The 17,960-nt window shown below is 36.0% G+C and overlaps 2 protein-coding genes across 2 annotated transcripts in view; both read left to right on the forward strand.

The window, feature by feature from the left end:
* LOC122969181 (major histocompatibility complex class I-related gene protein-like) overlaps positions 1 to 17,960 on the forward strand; it is a 143,762-nt gene that overhangs the window by 93,534 nt on the left and 32,268 nt on the right. The window lies entirely within an intron of this gene.
* LOC122970328 overlaps positions 1 to 17,960 on the forward strand; it is a 72,423-nt gene that overhangs the window by 46,655 nt on the left and 7,808 nt on the right. The window contains exons 2-9 of the mRNA XM_044336459.1: positions 25 to 291; positions 1,810 to 2,088; positions 2,772 to 3,074; positions 5,752 to 5,850; positions 6,107 to 6,124; positions 6,348 to 6,414; positions 17,029 to 17,088; positions 17,550 to 17,818. Coding sequence (XP_044192394.1) covers positions 25 to 291; positions 1,810 to 2,088; positions 2,772 to 3,074; positions 5,752 to 5,850; positions 6,107 to 6,124; positions 6,348 to 6,414; positions 17,029 to 17,088; positions 17,550 to 17,818 — 1,362 coding nt within the window. The remainder of the gene's footprint in view (positions 1 to 24; positions 292 to 1,809; positions 2,089 to 2,771; positions 3,075 to 5,751; positions 5,851 to 6,106; positions 6,125 to 6,347; positions 6,415 to 17,028; positions 17,089 to 17,549; positions 17,819 to 17,960) is intronic.

Consider the following 17,960-nt stretch of genomic DNA (forward strand, 5'->3'; position numbering starts at 1 on the left):
TTCATAAATGTGTTTGTCCTACAGCAAGACACTCCCTGAAGTATTTTCTAACCGCTACGGATGGGGTCTCAAATTTCCCGGAGTTTGTGGCTGTTACAATAGTCGATGAAGTTGAAGTGGGTTACTGGGACAGCAACAGAACAAGTCCAGAAACTAAAACGAGCTGGGGGAAAAAAATAATAGAAGATGATCCTCAGCATCTTGAACTGTACATTCAACGGCTTTTACATAACCGGGAATTCTTCAGATCCAAAATCAAGAGTTTGAAGCAGCGCTTTAACCAATCTGAAGGTACGTTACAGTTTGTTTTGTTTTTTTCAGTTACTTAAGTACATTTTCTGGGACACTAGCCCTTTCTCCATCAAGGTATTTTTATGCACATGTTGAATAGTTTGATGAAAATGGCAAAATTGGACAAAACTCAATTATGCAAAAAAGTTTTTGATGCGCTAAATAGGAGATGGATACACCATCTGACATAGCAAACACTTAACTTACATGACGGATCAGCTTTTTCTGGTGTCAGCGTCTTCCCAGATATTCTCATAATGCACGAAAACATGGCTGGTAGAAGCAACAACAGCATGAACATGAAAGAACAATTACAACTTGTCCAGTTGAAACAAATTCCTTAAGACCTCTCTCCATTTTTCTATCATAGACGGCCAAGGTGACTGGTTTTATTTCCAATCCACAACCTCTACTTCTTCTACTCTGTTTATTACACCCATGCATGACGTGGCCTATACCGCTAACTTCTGACAAAACAACACTGTGTAGTCTAGTTTATTCACTCCAAACCAGTTCATGGAAACTGGCATACTTTGCATTTTCTTTTCTTTTTTTTTTTTTTCCTTTTTTGCGTCATTTCAAAAGTTTGCTTAAAATATGCTTAACAGTTAGATGGAAAAACAGCTACTGTTGCAGCTCTGAAAACATTAAAGGCTCCCTGTTGAGCTTTATGTAAACAAACAAAAGTTATGTTTACATTCAGTGTTATTCACCAAAATGTTGAATGCATTGCCTTCCTCATAAAACATTTTAAAAGCTGATTAAAAAATGATAATAATGATAAAATTTTGAAACCTGCATTGTTTACATCCATGTTTACTTGGTGTGTTACTGCCACCTGTACACTATTGGCATTGGTGTGTCGCATTACCCATGTACAACACAACACTTAATTTGTCTTAAGTTAAGTTGTGTCAAAAGTAAAAAAAATACAGTAATCACCACTGCAGGTTTCAATAGAATCTCAACTGTACCCATCCCAAGGTCTATAATCAGTAACTGTGGAGCCTACACATCACTCAGTTTTCCCCCTCTTGTGTAATTGTTTGAGAAATAGCTGAGGAGGTGCAATGGAGGTGTAATTTTGAAACATGTCTGTTTGACAGGTGATTACAGTTGGCTTCAGTATTGTGAGGATTTACTCAGTGAACATGCTGAAAAATGCACCTGTTCATTACCCATACAGTTCATTAGAAAAGCAGTGAAATCCATTTTTAATCCCAAAGACTAACTCAGTGCAACTAGATGATTGTATTTAAACAAGCAATATAGAAACGTTGGTAGTGTTTATTTTCGATTACTTAAATTGTTCATACTGATACGCTGTAAAGAAGCAAACGTATGTAGCTTCCATTTTGAACATCCATGCAGGTCATCCACACTGTCCAGATGATGATTGGCTTTAAGTGGTTTCCATATATCCTCTGTTTTAGTGTCTGTGGATCACTATGAGTCTCTAGTGAGGATTTGATACCAATCAATGCTGCTGCAGTTTCTGTCTTTGTGTCTCTCTTTCAGGTTCCCACGTGTTTCAGAGGATGAATGGCTGTGAATGGGATGATAAGACTGGAGAATTCACAGGTTTTAATCACTATGGCTATAATGGTGAAGACTTCATAATATTTAACATGGAGACAATGACATGGATTGCTCCATCACCACAAGCTGTCATCATCAAACACGAGTGGGACAGTGATATGGATAGAAATGTTCACTGGAAGAATGCCCTTACCAATGAGTGCACTCATTTCCTTAAGAAGTATGTGAACTATGCAAACAACTCCCCACAAAAATCAGGTAATCACATAACATGATGTAGTTTAATGTACATAAACATGTTTGTATGCCTCCTCAATTTCTAAAGGAGCCCCAGAGTAATATTTGGAGGAATATATATTATATATTAGGGACATCTTGATCCGAGTCCTTTAAAGGTGCTCTGTGGGTTTGTTTTTTTTACCCCTAGCTGACCTTTTTTAGGAAATTCTCTCAGTTGCAAAAATCTCACCAGTTACTCACTTGTGCATCAATTAACCCAATGTGATGGCAAATGAAACTTCCCTTAACGGTAGGCCATCCATTATTTATATTCAGAATCCCTATTCATGAGTCACTCTCATCAAAGTTGCCATGCCCAGGTTGATTGTGTTTAATAGTGCAAACATGTGAGCACACTGCAGTGTCATTGGTTGTTAGTTTACTGCATTGAAACTAGAGACCCAAGTGTAAAGACATGCTAGTTTGCAAGACAACTTCACAGGCTACCTTTAAATTGACTGTGTATTGAAGGCAAACTTCCATTAGTACAAGACAACACACCAATCATCCTATACTAGTACAGCAGTCCTTATGCTGTGTGTAAACCTTCAGAAACTAAATATCAGAACAAAAAAATTAGTCTTATACTGCACAGCTGGAGTGCATGGAGATCCTCAGGAGTAGCTGAGTAATTGTTAAAGAAAATCTCTCTCTCTCTCCAGAACTTCCCTCAGTGTCTCTCCTCCGGAAAACTCCCTCCTCTCCAGTTAGCTGCCACGCTACAGGTTTCTATCCTCACAGAGCCGAGATGTTCTGGAGGAAAGATGGAGAGAAGCTTCATGAAGACGTGGACCATGGGGAGATCCTCCCCAACCATGATGGAACCTTCCAGATGAGTGTTGACCTGAACCTTTCATCAGTCTCACCTGAAGACTGGAGGAGGTACGAATGTGTGTTTCATCTCTCTGGTGTGAAGGACGACATCGTCACCAAACTGGACAAAGCAGTGATCAGAACCAACTGGGGTAAGACTGGAATACTGACTTTACAATGTTTATTTAATGTATACATGTAATGTATACATTAAAGACTGAAGACTGGAAGAAGTACGAATGTGTGTTTAAGCTCTGTGGTGTGAAGGACGACATCATCACCAAACTGAACAAAGCTGTGATCAGGACCAACTGGGTTAAGACTGGAAACAAATGTTACACACGTGAGACAAAAAAAGACAAATTTAGTTTACTGTAGTACTCCTGCAGTTCATGCTTGTTTTTTTGTCTCCTTTTTGGTGCTGGATTGGACAAACAGCCTAAGCTGCCAGTTAGCGAGTCAACTAGCTGTCTCAGATGATAAGTTGATTTCTGAGTTTTGTACCGTAAACTCCTGTCGTATGACTGACTGGGAAGTGCAAACTGTCACAGCCCGGCTCCAGACTGTGGCAAAAAAGGGAAGTCACACAGGTATTCAATATCAAAAAAGTAAACTTATTTAACACAAAGTACTCAAAACAAACAAAAGATAACAATAGGTAGGGTTAGTCTGCAAAATCAGTTATGTAGGGAGTGGATGAGTGAATATATGCTGTGTGATCTTAACTGGCCGCTTCTGACTTTATATATATGGGGCACACCGGGCCCAGGTGTGTCCCATCCTACTAATTAGTGTGCTCAGGAACCCGCCCCTGCAAACAAAGAGCACAGCAGCAGCGAGCACAAAGCAGAGGGGCCGTCACAAAACCAAGCCCTTTTTTATGGGACAGTTATACAGCTATGATAGCTTCCTCATCTTGGATTCTTCTACTCTCTGTGCTCTCAAAGGTCAGCACTGTCCAGATGGTTTGCAACCACAGATGCAGTTTGTGTTAGTTCAGTTGGCTCACTGAACCCCCTAGTGGACATAGCCAAAAATGCATGTAAGGATATTATATGTATATTACGTTATCTGTATTTTTGGCTAGACCAGCCATGGACTAGCCCTACAACTCATCTGGTTGTCTGTGATTAACTGACTGACTGACTGACTGAGTAGCTGAGTGATGTGAAGTTATACCAATGGTCAGCCGGCCCAGTGTTGGAGTTTCCCCATTGGCTGTTCTTTCAAAATGAATCAGCACAAGATGATGGAAGTGGAGGACAGCAGCGCGACACAGAGTGACTGTTTTTCCTGCTCCTGCCCTGATGCTCTCAGCTCTAGTGTTAAATGCAGCAAATTTGGCTAAACTCCTATTTAAGCAGACACGTACCAGCATCTCTGCCATCTCCTCCTCTACCGTTCAGTGTGATTGACTCATCAGCTAACAGCGCTGTTAGCAGCTGCTAGGAGAGACGCTCTGTGCTGCGCTTGCATTTTATAACTGAACTAATACTAGGATGCAAGCTTTTTATTTCTCTGATGTTTTCACATCACAATCAATGAACAACAGTATTAAAACACGAGTCTTGCAGGTAAAACATACGACTCATATAACTGTTATATCAGTTTAGTATGGGGCGGCTGCTCTGCAGGTGTGCTTGATTTTCGGTAACTGGGCAGAGATAAGTTTCCTGAATTCGCACCCAAAATGTTGTCAAAACTTTCATTTACAATTTCCACCACAGCCTCCACGATCATCTACTGGGAAAGAGGCAGAAAAAAGGCACATAGAGGCATGAGGGAGAGCGCACAGTTAATGCACCCCAAATAACCATCACTCTGAAAAAAAGTTCAATGCAGAGTGAAAAACAAGACATCCACAGAGTAAAAAAATGAAAGAGCGTGGGAACTTAAAAGATAATTAGACTTCTTATAATTAAAATTAAAGTAAGTTCTATTTCAAATCAAACATCTTAAGATATGAGTTGAAAGTATTGCTCTTGCAACTGCATCTACCACCTTTTTTGACTCAAACATAGCTTAACCATGTCATGTGTTATGCTACTTCAGTATACTATACCAGCAAATATTACTGGGACCAACAGGAAAAATTGCAGATGAACATTTAATATCCAGGAATTCACATTATAGACACTACCACTATCACTGTAACACACTGGCCGCAATTTCACACTTTGACCGTACACAGTCCAGCCATATACTAGGTTTTGACCTAGTCTTGTTTATAATAACACAGAACTAATAATTTATTGTAATGTCTTGCTCTATAATAATAAATACAAAGAGTAAACTAATTGTATGACTGTGATTATTTTCATAAAACATTTGGTTCTGGTCTAATCCAGTGGTGTGGTATGGTAGCCTGCATGGGCACTTTCACACTCTTCCTTGCACACCCATGAAAGGCAGCTCACCACCACCAGTGCCTTGAAAGAAGACTTTTTGACATGATCAAATAATGGATATACAATGCTTCTTTGAAAAAAAACAAAAAAACAAAAACACCAGCCAGGCTCAAAGACTGCCAGTGCAGAGACTTTTCGTTTCATCTAAACGAAGCCTCTGTTGTACACAACATTTCCTCTATCTTTATTTTGTGAACCCCCAAGTTCAATGGTTTGTTTGTTTACTTGTTTGTAGCTGCTCTTATCCTAAAGTGTAGTTTCTTTATCTCTTTCATCGTCTATGAATTAATGTATTCATTTGTTTTTTTGTCTGTTTTATTAATACAATTATGACACATCTAGTATTACTAAATAGATGTATGGATGTACGTCTGTTTTAACCTGCTTCTAGTCATTTTTTTCTTTGTTTTTTGCTTAACAGAGATACTTACAGATATGACCATCCTCATCATTGCAGTGGTTGCTCTTGCTGTCATCCTTATAGCTGCTGCTGGATTCATGTTTTACAAAAAGAAGAAAGGTGAGAGACCTAAACTGAGGGATGTTCTTATTAAATGTTTTGTATGCTTAGATTGAGTTTGAGCTGTTGCTTTTACTCAGATGATAAAGGTAAAACAAGCCCCAATTAATAGTAGAAAGGCAAAATATTATATTTATTATAATATTTATATAGGAGAGAAAGAGAGAGAGACAATCAGATTCAGTGGTGAGAAGCTGATATACTGGCATTTACAACTGTGTAAAATGATATTATTTGTTTTTTGTTCTTATTTCAGCCAGATGCCCTCCATCTTGTAAGTACTTGTTTTTTCTCTGTTTTATCTGATCTGACATGCACTTATATCAGGATATGTTACTGGAAAATAAAGTTAAGTAAATAGAAATATTAATTGTATCCATTGCACCACCAGTAACAATTTAGAGGAAAATTCTGGTGTTTTTCAACCTGGGTCTTATGTTCATAATTGTGACTATTCTGACTATGAATGAACTAACAGTGTGTTTCTGACCTTTCAGCTGCTGACAACATCTCTGTGCTCACTGAACTGAATTCAGAAGACGGAGAGACTTGTGGGACGACGAAAAATTAAAGACTAATTATTCACACTTCCAGTTAAACAAAGCTGCACAATAGTGTACACAAAATACAGATTGTTTCCTAATTCAGTGTTAAACTTCTGTGTCACATTCTAGCTGAAGTACTAGGGGTGTGCCCTAATACAAATACGTTATTCGGCAAAGCACAAATAGTGTTTTGTTTGTTTGTTTGTTTGTTTTTACAAATATTTGTTTCATACAAATATTTTTAAAATTATTTGTTTCATACAAATATTTTTTTAAATTATTTCTTTTTGGGAAGAAAAAAAACCCATGTCAGGTACCTGTGCGCAGGTCGGTTACATCGTTATCTCAGTATCTCTCCTCTGCTGCACTTAGATTGTAAAAAACAGGCAATAAATGAAACGTGCAAAGCAAGAATCACCTTTGAAGTTCTTTCCTACTCGTTACATGGTGTGCTGTCTCTGTGTTATGGGTGTATATATAGGTAGAGGTCTGTCTGCAATGAGGCGTTTAGTAAAGTTTTAGCTCAGTAGTCAGCGCAGTTGTCTATGATCTGGAAGACTCCAGTTAGAGAACCGTTGTGGGGACCTCCTCCATAAGATAGTTAATTCATGAATACTTATTGACACACTTTAATTTTCTAAAATTAAAAACATAATAAAAACAAAAACAGGATTATAAAAGCGTCTTTCCATGTTTATTCAAATTCAAATACAAATACAAATAATTTTGCTGCCTTAACAAATGTAGATACAAATACAAATACTGGGCTTTCTGCACATCCCTACAGAGTACCCTTTAAAGTAAGTTCCTGTTGTTTCACTTTCACCTCAAAAATGCTTTGTCATTAAGTTAAAAAACAATGGGCCGTATAACTTATTTTGTAGTTCTGTTATGTTTACTGCTGAGTTGATCAAAAAACAGAATTACCAGTTTTAGTCACCGGAATCACAACATCATAACAGATTTTCAGACACTGTTCACCTGCTGTTTTTAAGCATGGCATGTTGTCTAAAGGGCGCCACCAGCTGGAGGAGCACCAAAGAGGAGGAAGAAATATTTAGTAATTCTTTTCAGATGGAGATCTTGATAGTCTGTCACACTGACATTCAAGTCACCCCATACATAAAGCACTGAATGGTTTAGGACCAAAATACATTCTTGATCTTTTGCTACGGTATGAACCATCCAGACCAATCAGGTCTGCTTTCTGTCCCCAGAGTCAAGACTAAACCTGGAGAAGCAGCGTTCAGTTTTTATGCTCCACGTATCTGGAACAAACTCCCAGAAAACTGCAAGTCTGCTGCAACTAAGCAAATAGCTTAATTATTCATATCTTACACTTTACTGTAACTTTTATTCTTGTACTTTTATTCTGGTTACATTTTCCAGAGGATGAATGGTTGTGAATTGGATGATGAGACTGGAGAGGTTAATGTTTTTGCTCAGTTTGGTTATGATGGAGAAGACTTCATAGCATTTGACCCAAAGACACTGACATGGATTGCTCCAAAACCACAAGCTGTCAAGTTTTGGGAAACACTCCGTTGAAGCTTGTCCCTGACATCTAGAAAGCATGAGCTTACTTTTTTATCAGTTGTCAAAATGTGTTAGGATAAAAGAAAACTTTTACACTACTACTGCAAAAGAAAAGAAAATATGTACCACAAATTTAGTTTATGAAGGGGTACACTGAGTCTGAGGTTTAGAGTGTGTCTTTCCCTATATCACCACTAGGGAGCAACATAACTCTGAAATGTCTCAGCTGTGAGGTCACCACACCGAAACAGCTGCCAGAGCATTTCCACACCTCCAACATAACAAAGGGTTTCCTGACTTAAAGTTTTCAATAGTTAAAGCAAGATTCTTACAAACAGCCTGTTTCCAGAAGATCAGACCAATACAGTTAAAGTGAAAACTAAAATTAAACTGTAGGTCTAAATAACTTTTCCCCAATGTTACCGAAGATTTGAGCACTTGTAAATTATCATCAGATAAATTTTAAATAATCTTTATTTTTAATACAACAACAAATCTACAGTAGGAGACAGTTAAAATTCCTGGACAGGCTAATAGATAGATTTTTATTGTCGTATTTCACTAATATCAGTGTTGTGTTGATGACAGCAGAAACTGTCATTCATGTCATTCAGAAACTTTTAATGCATGTTTTGCATCTATCAGTGGAAATAAACGTCTCAGACAGTCTTGGACGTCACCACTTCCTTTTCAAGTCCCCACAGTCAGGTTAATGATATAAAGTGTAACTCAGCACCTATTTGATCTCAAATGAAGATGCAAAATCATTCATATTACAGAATTTGAATCACATAAAGTGTGCAAATGGGTTTAGGTAAAATATGACCTAAATTTGAACCTTAAAGACATTCACCACAAAAATGTCAAAATTACCTAATGTGAGATGGAGAACAAAAATTGAAGGCTTTTCAGTGGAAAAACAGGTGTAAAGACAAAAAGTCATTGACAGAGACAGACAGACATATGATTACATAACTGCAGAAAACTACAACCCCATAATTGTGATACAGAAACTACAGAAAAACTATCTTCATAAAACATTGTTTTTGTGTGTGTTATTACTTGGCAGTGATACACCAGTCTGATACACTGGATCAATATCTGCACTGATATTTATCTTATTCAGTGTAATGCAATCAACTCTACTTGTAGTGATGAGGTTATGTGAGTTATGTGTGTGTGTGTTTTTTGATAAAGTTAAAAATATTTCAAACATATGTTTGTCAACTGTTGTTTCGGTAAGAAGAATTTTCTTACAGACTACATAAACATAGCTCCAACTTAAAGATGTTGAACTTTAAAGTAGATTTTTGTGCAGGCAAAGTAATTATAATTACTCATGGTCAGTAGTCTAGAGCAGTAGTTCCCAACCTTTTTGGCTTGTGTTCCCAAAAAATCAGCATGTAGTTGTTTTCTGAAATGAATTAGTTGTCAGCACAATGATTTCCCTCCTAAATGGTTTCATATATATTAATTTAAATGAGACACAAAGAGGTACAAGAAGTACAATGAACAAAAGTTTTTGTTTGTTTTTGCGGGGTTACAATATGTAAATTATAACAACATAAATACACAAAGCAATATTAATGCAGTCGGGTGAGACCTTTCAACAGAAATTAGTGCTTAGGTTGAAAATATAAATGGATCTAAAGTGGTTGTTTGTGCGTCTGTGTCACATCCTGATCACTGTATCTTGACCCCGTCTACTGTATTGCATGTACTGTATTATACTGGAACAAATTTCCCTGCAAAATTACAGTAAACTACCTGCAGCTGTAGTTGCCAACATTTTACAGTTTTTTTTAGTGTCACTGCTGTAATTTACTTTAACAGTTAAGTGCTGTAAAATTTATTACAGTATTCTGCAGTAGAATATGAAGTTTACAGTTTGATACTGTAGCTAGACCTGCAGTAATATACTGTATTTTTACAGTGTTTCTAGTGTAATCTACATGAACAGTTTCTTACTGTAAATGTTATAGTAAACAACTGAAAAGTTTTCTTCTTATTCGTATTAATAAAAACAACTATAATTTGCAGATATATACTGTAAATAACAATGTGTCTTCAATCTTAATGGTCCAGTAATGAGATCAGCTCAGTTTTACATTTAAAAATGTGCAACCCAAAACTCACTAAGGAAGAAAGATAGATAAGGCTTTGAATGAATAGAAGGAACATTGTGCATTAATTAAAAGACCCCTGTCAGGATGACATATATGGGATGTTCTGTGACGAGATGCCTGTATTAACAAATACCAACACTGAACTTCATACAGTATCTTTCAGCTTTGCAAACTGGGAGATCCTCATTTGCAAATGTGTATTCTGGATATTGCAATAAACATCTGAAAGACAACTTGCTCTCTTTGAAGTCATCTTAAATTTCCACCACATAGACAAACCCAGACCTTGATAATCCACAGTCCCACAGATTGTAAAGATAATATTAAAAATATTAATTTTCTGGCAAGCTGCAGCTGGACACATTATTAGCTCTTCAGGTGAGGAACTGTATCATGTCTGATGTCTCAGATTCTGTGTGTTACATGATACGGTGTGTTTTGGACTTTAGCAGCAGACAAGCACAGACAAAGAGCTTTACTGGAATGCAGGCAAAGGTAAAAGAGATTCAAATTATAAAGTTCACATGGAAGCAGAAAATGTTTAAATTCCCTTTTAGTTCCTCATTGTATGAATTGTGCTATACTGTATATTGTAGATACACTTGTGTGTCTTACTTTACCTGCCGGTGCACTTTTTCTTTTAAAGAGCATTTTCTCTGTTGTTACACTTTCTTAATTGTGTCACTTTAATTAACATTTACCGATCAATTTTATCCTCGACTTTAAACAGCTACTCATGTTACTACATGCTATTAAACTTCTGGTAAAACACACACACACAAACGCACACACACATTTCCTGCATTTTCTTGTTGAATCTGATCAGCCGGTCAGATAATGCATTGACTCCTCCTGGTAACAAATGATGCACAGCTATTCATAATTTCTATTGGTCATTCCATTTGACTGTACTCACTCATTTGACTGTCTTCCTTCCATTATGAAGTGTTTTTTAACATTTGTATCAAAGCAATATGAAGGGGATTCTGTTGTTGCTTCTCTTTTGGGATGTTGTATCTTCAGGTAACGTAATAATCTTTTTTAAATAGTTGCGTAACTTCTATTTCAACATTCATATTTCTGTTTTAAAATAGAAATGCATAATATTCATAAAATGTACATACACCGCACAGATTAACATACTGCTTTTAACAATAGAAACTTGTAAAACACAACTCTCAACATTAGAGGACATACAAAATATAAAATTTAAAATTAGACATTTATAACAAACAATACGTATATATACACGTCCTACAACTCCAATATACCACTGCCAAGTAATTCTTGATTAAAGTGGAGAAAACTAACCAACGTCTTCCAGAAGGGAGAAATGTGAAGTTGGCATCCTTCCATTAGAGAATGGTTAATTATCAGTCAGAAGTGTTCACTGTCATGTTACTGTGAAAGTATGAAAGCAAGTTGCTGGAAAAAAAACTCTGAAGTGAACTATGAAGCCAGTCACACTCTGTCCTCACAACAATACTGTAGAAAGTTAACAACAAGGAGAGTTACCTTGTTTGTCAGTGTCAAATGCAACAAATGCAGCGGGAGATTAAATATGACATGATTCATCTCAAAGAAAGAAGGTGTTAGATAACGTAAGTCAGATATGACCTCTCTGTCCCTTTGGTCACTCATTTTTTTCATGGTGGTTAAATGTTTCTCTGCGGCTTGCATGTGTTTATCTTCTTTGAAAATAGTAACGGCTGCACACTTACACTTACTTACTTCAACACAGCAAACACTGAGATGTGAATGACTGTCATCTGAACATCAAGACGTCCTGTTATGGTTCAAAAAAAGTTATACCTGACCATCAGCTAGACGTCCCTTCTGGATGTTCCAGCAATATCAAAATATGTCATTACCATCATCAACAGGCTATTTAACTATTCTGCTAAAGTTTATGTTTACAGTGTGCAATCTACAGCTTTATACATCCTGTATGTCCAGATTAACAATTTAATATGCTCTCTACCTAATATGTCTGACCCAGACTTTTGCTATACGTTTTAACAATGTGTTACTTTCAAGATAATCCTGATAATAGATTATATGAAACCAAACACATTTAGTATCTTAGTTAATACAAGACATGCAATAATTTCTACAGAAACACACTGAGTACCAAAATGAAACTGCATGCTTTAACTGTCAGTCTCTTGGAGTAATCTGCAATGCCACCTAAAAATCAAAATACTTACTGAACCATCCACAAAATCCTCTCTATACCTGCCCATACCTGCTCTACATAAGCCTGATTCTGTTTGTTTTTCTGTTGTGTTTGTGTGTCTTTCAAACAGAACATTGCTGTTTAAGAGCATTTATGCTTAGCCAACCTACTCTAAATATGTATTTATTAATGTATAAATAAAGGTTTAAAAAATAAATACAATAATCTTTATTATTCTTTGGATGAACAGAAATGTAAAGTCTGTATGTCACATTCAAGTTGGTGAGCCAGGTCATTGATTCTGACAGATGCAGCGTCAGTTGGTTTTGGATGAGATATCAGATGTTGGACGTGTTGCAGACACTGGGCATACTGAAAATTAAAGCCAGTTCAGTGCAGGATAAATGAACTAACAGTGTGTTTCTGACCTTTCAGCTCCTGACAACATCACTGAGCTCTCTGAGCAACCGAATCCAGAAGCCTGAGTACAGTGAGAGACTTCATGTGGTACCAAGAAAAATGAAAGACTATTTATTCACACTTCCGGTTAACCAAAGCTGCCCAGTTGTGTACACAAAATACAAATTGTTTTCAGTGTTAAACTTCTGTGTCACATTCTAGCTGGAAAAAAAATCTTTAACTAATGATGATAGTACATTGAAAGCATAGTAGATAAATTAAGTCTGGTTATCGATATATTCCAAAACGTGATATTTTAGACCTAAATCAATCAGTCAATCAATCAAATGTGTGTTTTTGTGATTGTGTTTTATGCCTCATTATACCATGGAGACTGATGCTTTCACATAGTGTCATTGTCTGCCTGAATATATACATTTATATTTTACTAGTGCAGTGCTCATTCAAAACATGCCTATTTGGAACGGGCAAATTTCTAAAGAGTTGTGCCCCTCCCCTATACACCTCTCATGCAGACTGTTGGTAGACACTACAATCTACCAATGCTCCCTAAACACCTAATATGCAGGCTATCGGTAGACCCTACAGTTTATCAATGCTCCCTAGACATCTCATACGCAAGCTATTAGTAGACACTATAATCTACCCATGTTCCCTAAACGCCTCACATGCAGGCTATCAGTAGACGCTATAATTTACCCATGTTCCCTAAATGCCTCACATCTCTATCAGTACAATTTACCGATGGTCCCTAAACAGCTCACACGCAGAATATCTTGAGACTACAATTTTGAGTTGAGCGGAAGTTACATCATGCACTATTTCTTAAACATACATATCGTTGGCCAATTTCACTTTGGATGATGAGAACAAGGAAGGCTGCTCATATTCAGTCTGTCTGCAAGATAATCCTGCCCTTCGTTGTGACAGAAAAGTCACACAACAAAACAAAAACACAACGCAGAGTCCCTAGGTGTGTAGAGAGGCTACAGCACAAGTGGGTTACACAATCACTGAACATTCATTTCCAGTGGACAAGGAAGCAAACACACTGATTTTAAGGAATTTCCCTCTTAAAGAATTCTGACTCAAGTATACTACAATGTAGTAACTATTACATTTACTACATCTTTTTACCTGAAAACAAACTTAATTTTATTTTTAATTTAATTTTAATTATTAACTTAATTTAGAGCATCGTTTTGTAGAACCTTTCCCTACTTGCACCAAGTGCAAAAGCTCCTATCTGCACTTTGCAAGGCATTAATATCTAGTCAGTATTGTTAACACATAATATAATAATATAGTCCAAAAACAGTGTATTATGTATTGGGTATCCTTAACAAATAGCATTCTGCAAGAAAACAAGTTTTTTTTTAGTTTTCTCAAAAAGGTGCATTTTTCAGATAGGAGGTTTTGCTCTTTGACCATCGATATAAAGTTCTCATGTGTGAGGATCAGGAATAGAGCATTACTCTAAACTTTTTCAATTCAATTTCTATGGTAGTTCTTATCACTACGGATGTAATTCCATCTCAAACCACAGAGTGGCGCTGTCCGTATTTCTACTTGTTGAATCCATGTGCAGAAGAAGTAGAAGCAACGTTGTTTATGAGGTATTTTTACATATTTCTGAATGTACCTGAGACATCCAGCTCTAAGTCTTGAATGTGCATGCCAAGATATAGGCCTTGAATACACACGTAATACTTGTAAGTAGATCCGTTCATTGTTGGTTTGGCTCTGCACGTGAGATTTGTTGATGAGAAGAAATATATAGAAAATTGCTGGCCATATCCTTTAAGCATTGTGAGAACATTTTTTTGAAATACTACTGAATGATTTTAAATCAGTCTGGGATTACAAAGAAGAAACAGAAGCAACTGAGACAGCCTAAATCCACAGAAGAACAGTTCTCCAAGATGCTTGGAACAACCTACGTGTGAAGTATCGTGACAAACTGTGTACAGGTGTACCGAGGAGAACTGCTGATGTTTTAAAGGCAAAGTGTGCTTGCACCAAATGTTGATTTCATGTAGGTTTTTCTCTGTTTACTGAACTTTGCATGAAGTTAATTGATAAATAAAAACTATTTATCTATTTTTGAAAGCATCGTCACTTTACTTTTAGTGCCTCAAACTTTTACACAGTACTGAACATACAGTACATAAAAAATAGCAGCATTTCAGTATAGCATAAGTGGACTAACAGTGTGTTTCTGACCTCACAGCTCCTGACAACAACTCTGAAGTCTCCATGAAACTGAATCCAGAAACCTGAATGAAATAAACACGCAATCCTGCATACAGTGAGTTGCAACACATGAGACGACAAAACACTAAATGTTGTGATGTGAACTATATACACCTCTAGTTAAACAAGAACCTTCTTTGTTTGTTTCTTAATTCACGTGTAAAACTGCTGTGTCACATTATAGCTGAAAAGAAAATGTTGTAGCTGAAGATGAGTGAAATTATTGAGAGAAAAAATATGCTGCATGGAACATCAGAGCTTATAAATATTATTATTACACATATTCGTACTTTAAAAGCACTATAGACAAATGAAGTCTTCTGTTTCTAAAATGTTACCGACTCATGAATATTTTAAGGTTTTTTGTTAGTAATCTTTTTTGTATTTTAAATGTGTACGTACAGATATTTAATGTATATTGTATTAAAGTAATTATAAAATGTAAGAAATGTATTTTGTATAATTTGAGTGTGCAGATAATTTTGTATGTATGTGGTTTACATGGAAAGTTTTTTTCTTTTATCCATGTCCTTTAAAATATTTGTAAATACACTTATGTACATGTTTATAATAACTGCATGAATTTAAAGATGAGGTACTTCCTTTCTGTTTCTATAAACAAGTAGATGTTGGATAGAAATCCTATTTTTTGTTGCTCTTTCTTTTGTAACAAAGTTTTTTTTATATAAAGTCTTTTTATATAAAAGATGAATATTCTTGCAGACTAGAAGATGTTGAGCTATAAAGAAAGGGAAAAGTCTAGATCAAAAAATAAATACAATATTGTGTATCAGAAATTTGTTTTTTCTTCTTTCTTCTCCCATGAATCATCTCACGACCCCTCAGATTTATTTTGTGACCTTTTAGTGGGGCCCGACCTCTAGGTTGGGAAACACAAGGCTTGAGGGTAAAACCCTGTAATATTGCTTACCAGTATTACATAATGATAAGCACCATTATGTCATATCATTCCATATTATCCAACATTCAAGATTTTAAACCTCATTAAAACTTTGAAGCAACAATGACATCTGGACACACTTTCTAATTTCTAATTTTTATTACCCTGTAATGTAAACTTACAGAAATACTTATATTTCTGTTAATTTTGGCATGTCAGCAATCCAGAGAGATCTGTACATGACCAATCACACAGGAATCTAATCTATGAGGAAAAAGGTGAGAGTAAGTTAAAAATAGAAACAAGTTTAGCAGGTTGCTTGTTACTGTGGGAAGGTGAGAGACTGAGATACAACAATACTAATGTAGTAGTATGAAGCCTTTCAACTGAACTTATGACCCAGGTTGAACATCTAAATGCATCTAAATTGTTTTTGTCCATTTGTGTCACATCATGATCACTGTATCTTCACGATGTCTACTGTATTGCAGGTATTAGCTGTGTAGCTTTTACAGTGTAAAAGGAGAAACTCACTGAGGTAGAAAAACCCAGTGCTTGATCATCTCCAGCCCCACAGATTGTGAAGATAATATTAAAAATAACAATTCTCTGGCAAGCTGCAGCTGGACACATTATTAGCTCTTCAGGTGAGGAATTGCATCATGTCTGATGTGTCAGATTTGGACTTTAGCAGCAGACAAGCACAGACGAAGAGCTTTACTGGAAGGCAGGAAAAGGTAACAGAGATTCGAATTAAAAAGTTCACACAGAAGCAGAAAATATTCAAATTCCCTTTTAGTTTGAATTCTTAAGCCTTTGTTTATATATATGGAGTCATTCACTAGTTTTTGTATATAATTCCCTCTCAATAAGTCACTTAGAACCTGCCTCATTGTATGAATTGTGCTATACTGTATATTGTAGACACACTTGTGTGTCTTGCATTGTTACACTTTCTTAATTGTGTCACTTTAATTAACATTTACTGATTTTAGGACCAATTTTATTCTCAACTTTTAACAGCTGCTCATGTTACTACATGCTCCTAAAACACACACACATTTCCTGCATTTTTCTGTTGAATCTGATCAGCCAGTCAGATCTTGAATTGACTCCTCCTGGCAACACATGATCAACAGCTATTTCTAACTTATACTTGTCATTCCATTTGACTGTTGACAGTCTTTCCTCCTCAGCGTTTTTTTAATGTCTGTATTAAAGCACGATGAAGGAGATAATATCGTTGCTTCTCCTTTGCCATGTTGTATCTCCAGGTAAAGTAATAATCTTTTTTTAAACAGTTGTGTAACTTATATTTCAGCATTTATATTTATATTTTTGAAATATAAATGCGTAATAAATGCGTCATGAATTGTACATTTACCGCACAACTTAACATACTTCAGATTTTAACATGTCTATTCACTGCCAATTAATTCTTTTTTAACACTGTTTCTATTGTGCTTTTAACAGGTGAAATTTGTAAAATACAATTCTCAATATGAGATGCCATACATAAATATATATTTTTTTAATTATACATTCATAATAAAAAAGTCACATTACTTTCTTTAAATTGTTCTTATAATAATTTATGCTTATGTTTGGGTTTTATGTTTATGTTATGTTTATTTTTATGTGTTAATATATTTAATTAGGCTAATAAAGCTGCCTTAGTTGTTATGGCAAATGAGCAAACAAAAAAACTGGACTTCAAAACCTTTAAAACTTGTTTCTCTTACAGTGAAACACTCGCTGAAGTTCTTCTTCACAGCGTCCTCTGGAGTCAAAAACTTCCCAGAGTTTATGGCTGCTGTGTTGGTTGATGATGTTCCAACTGGGTACTATGAGAGCAACACTAAAACAGCAGAAATCCAACAGGACTGGGCAAAAAAAGTGATGGAAGATGATCCACTGCTCTATGAGAGGTACACTCAGAGGTGTTTGTTTTACCAATACGCCTACAAAGTTGACATTGACATTTTGAAGCAGCAACTGAACCAAACTGAAGGTAAGTAAAAGCACTAAAAATGTAAAGTTGTGCTTTTTGTCAAATAGCAAACATGAATAGTTCCATTGCAAACACATGTGTTTACATGTTCAAACAAATATATTGCTAAATGTGTATATTCTTCCTTCATATCCCTCCCTCT

Source organism: Thunnus albacares, chromosome 19 (assembly GCF_914725855.1).
Source record: "Thunnus albacares chromosome 19, fThuAlb1.1, whole genome shotgun sequence".
NCBI classification, from domain to species: Eukaryota; Metazoa; Chordata; class Actinopteri; order Scombriformes; family Scombridae; genus Thunnus; species Thunnus albacares.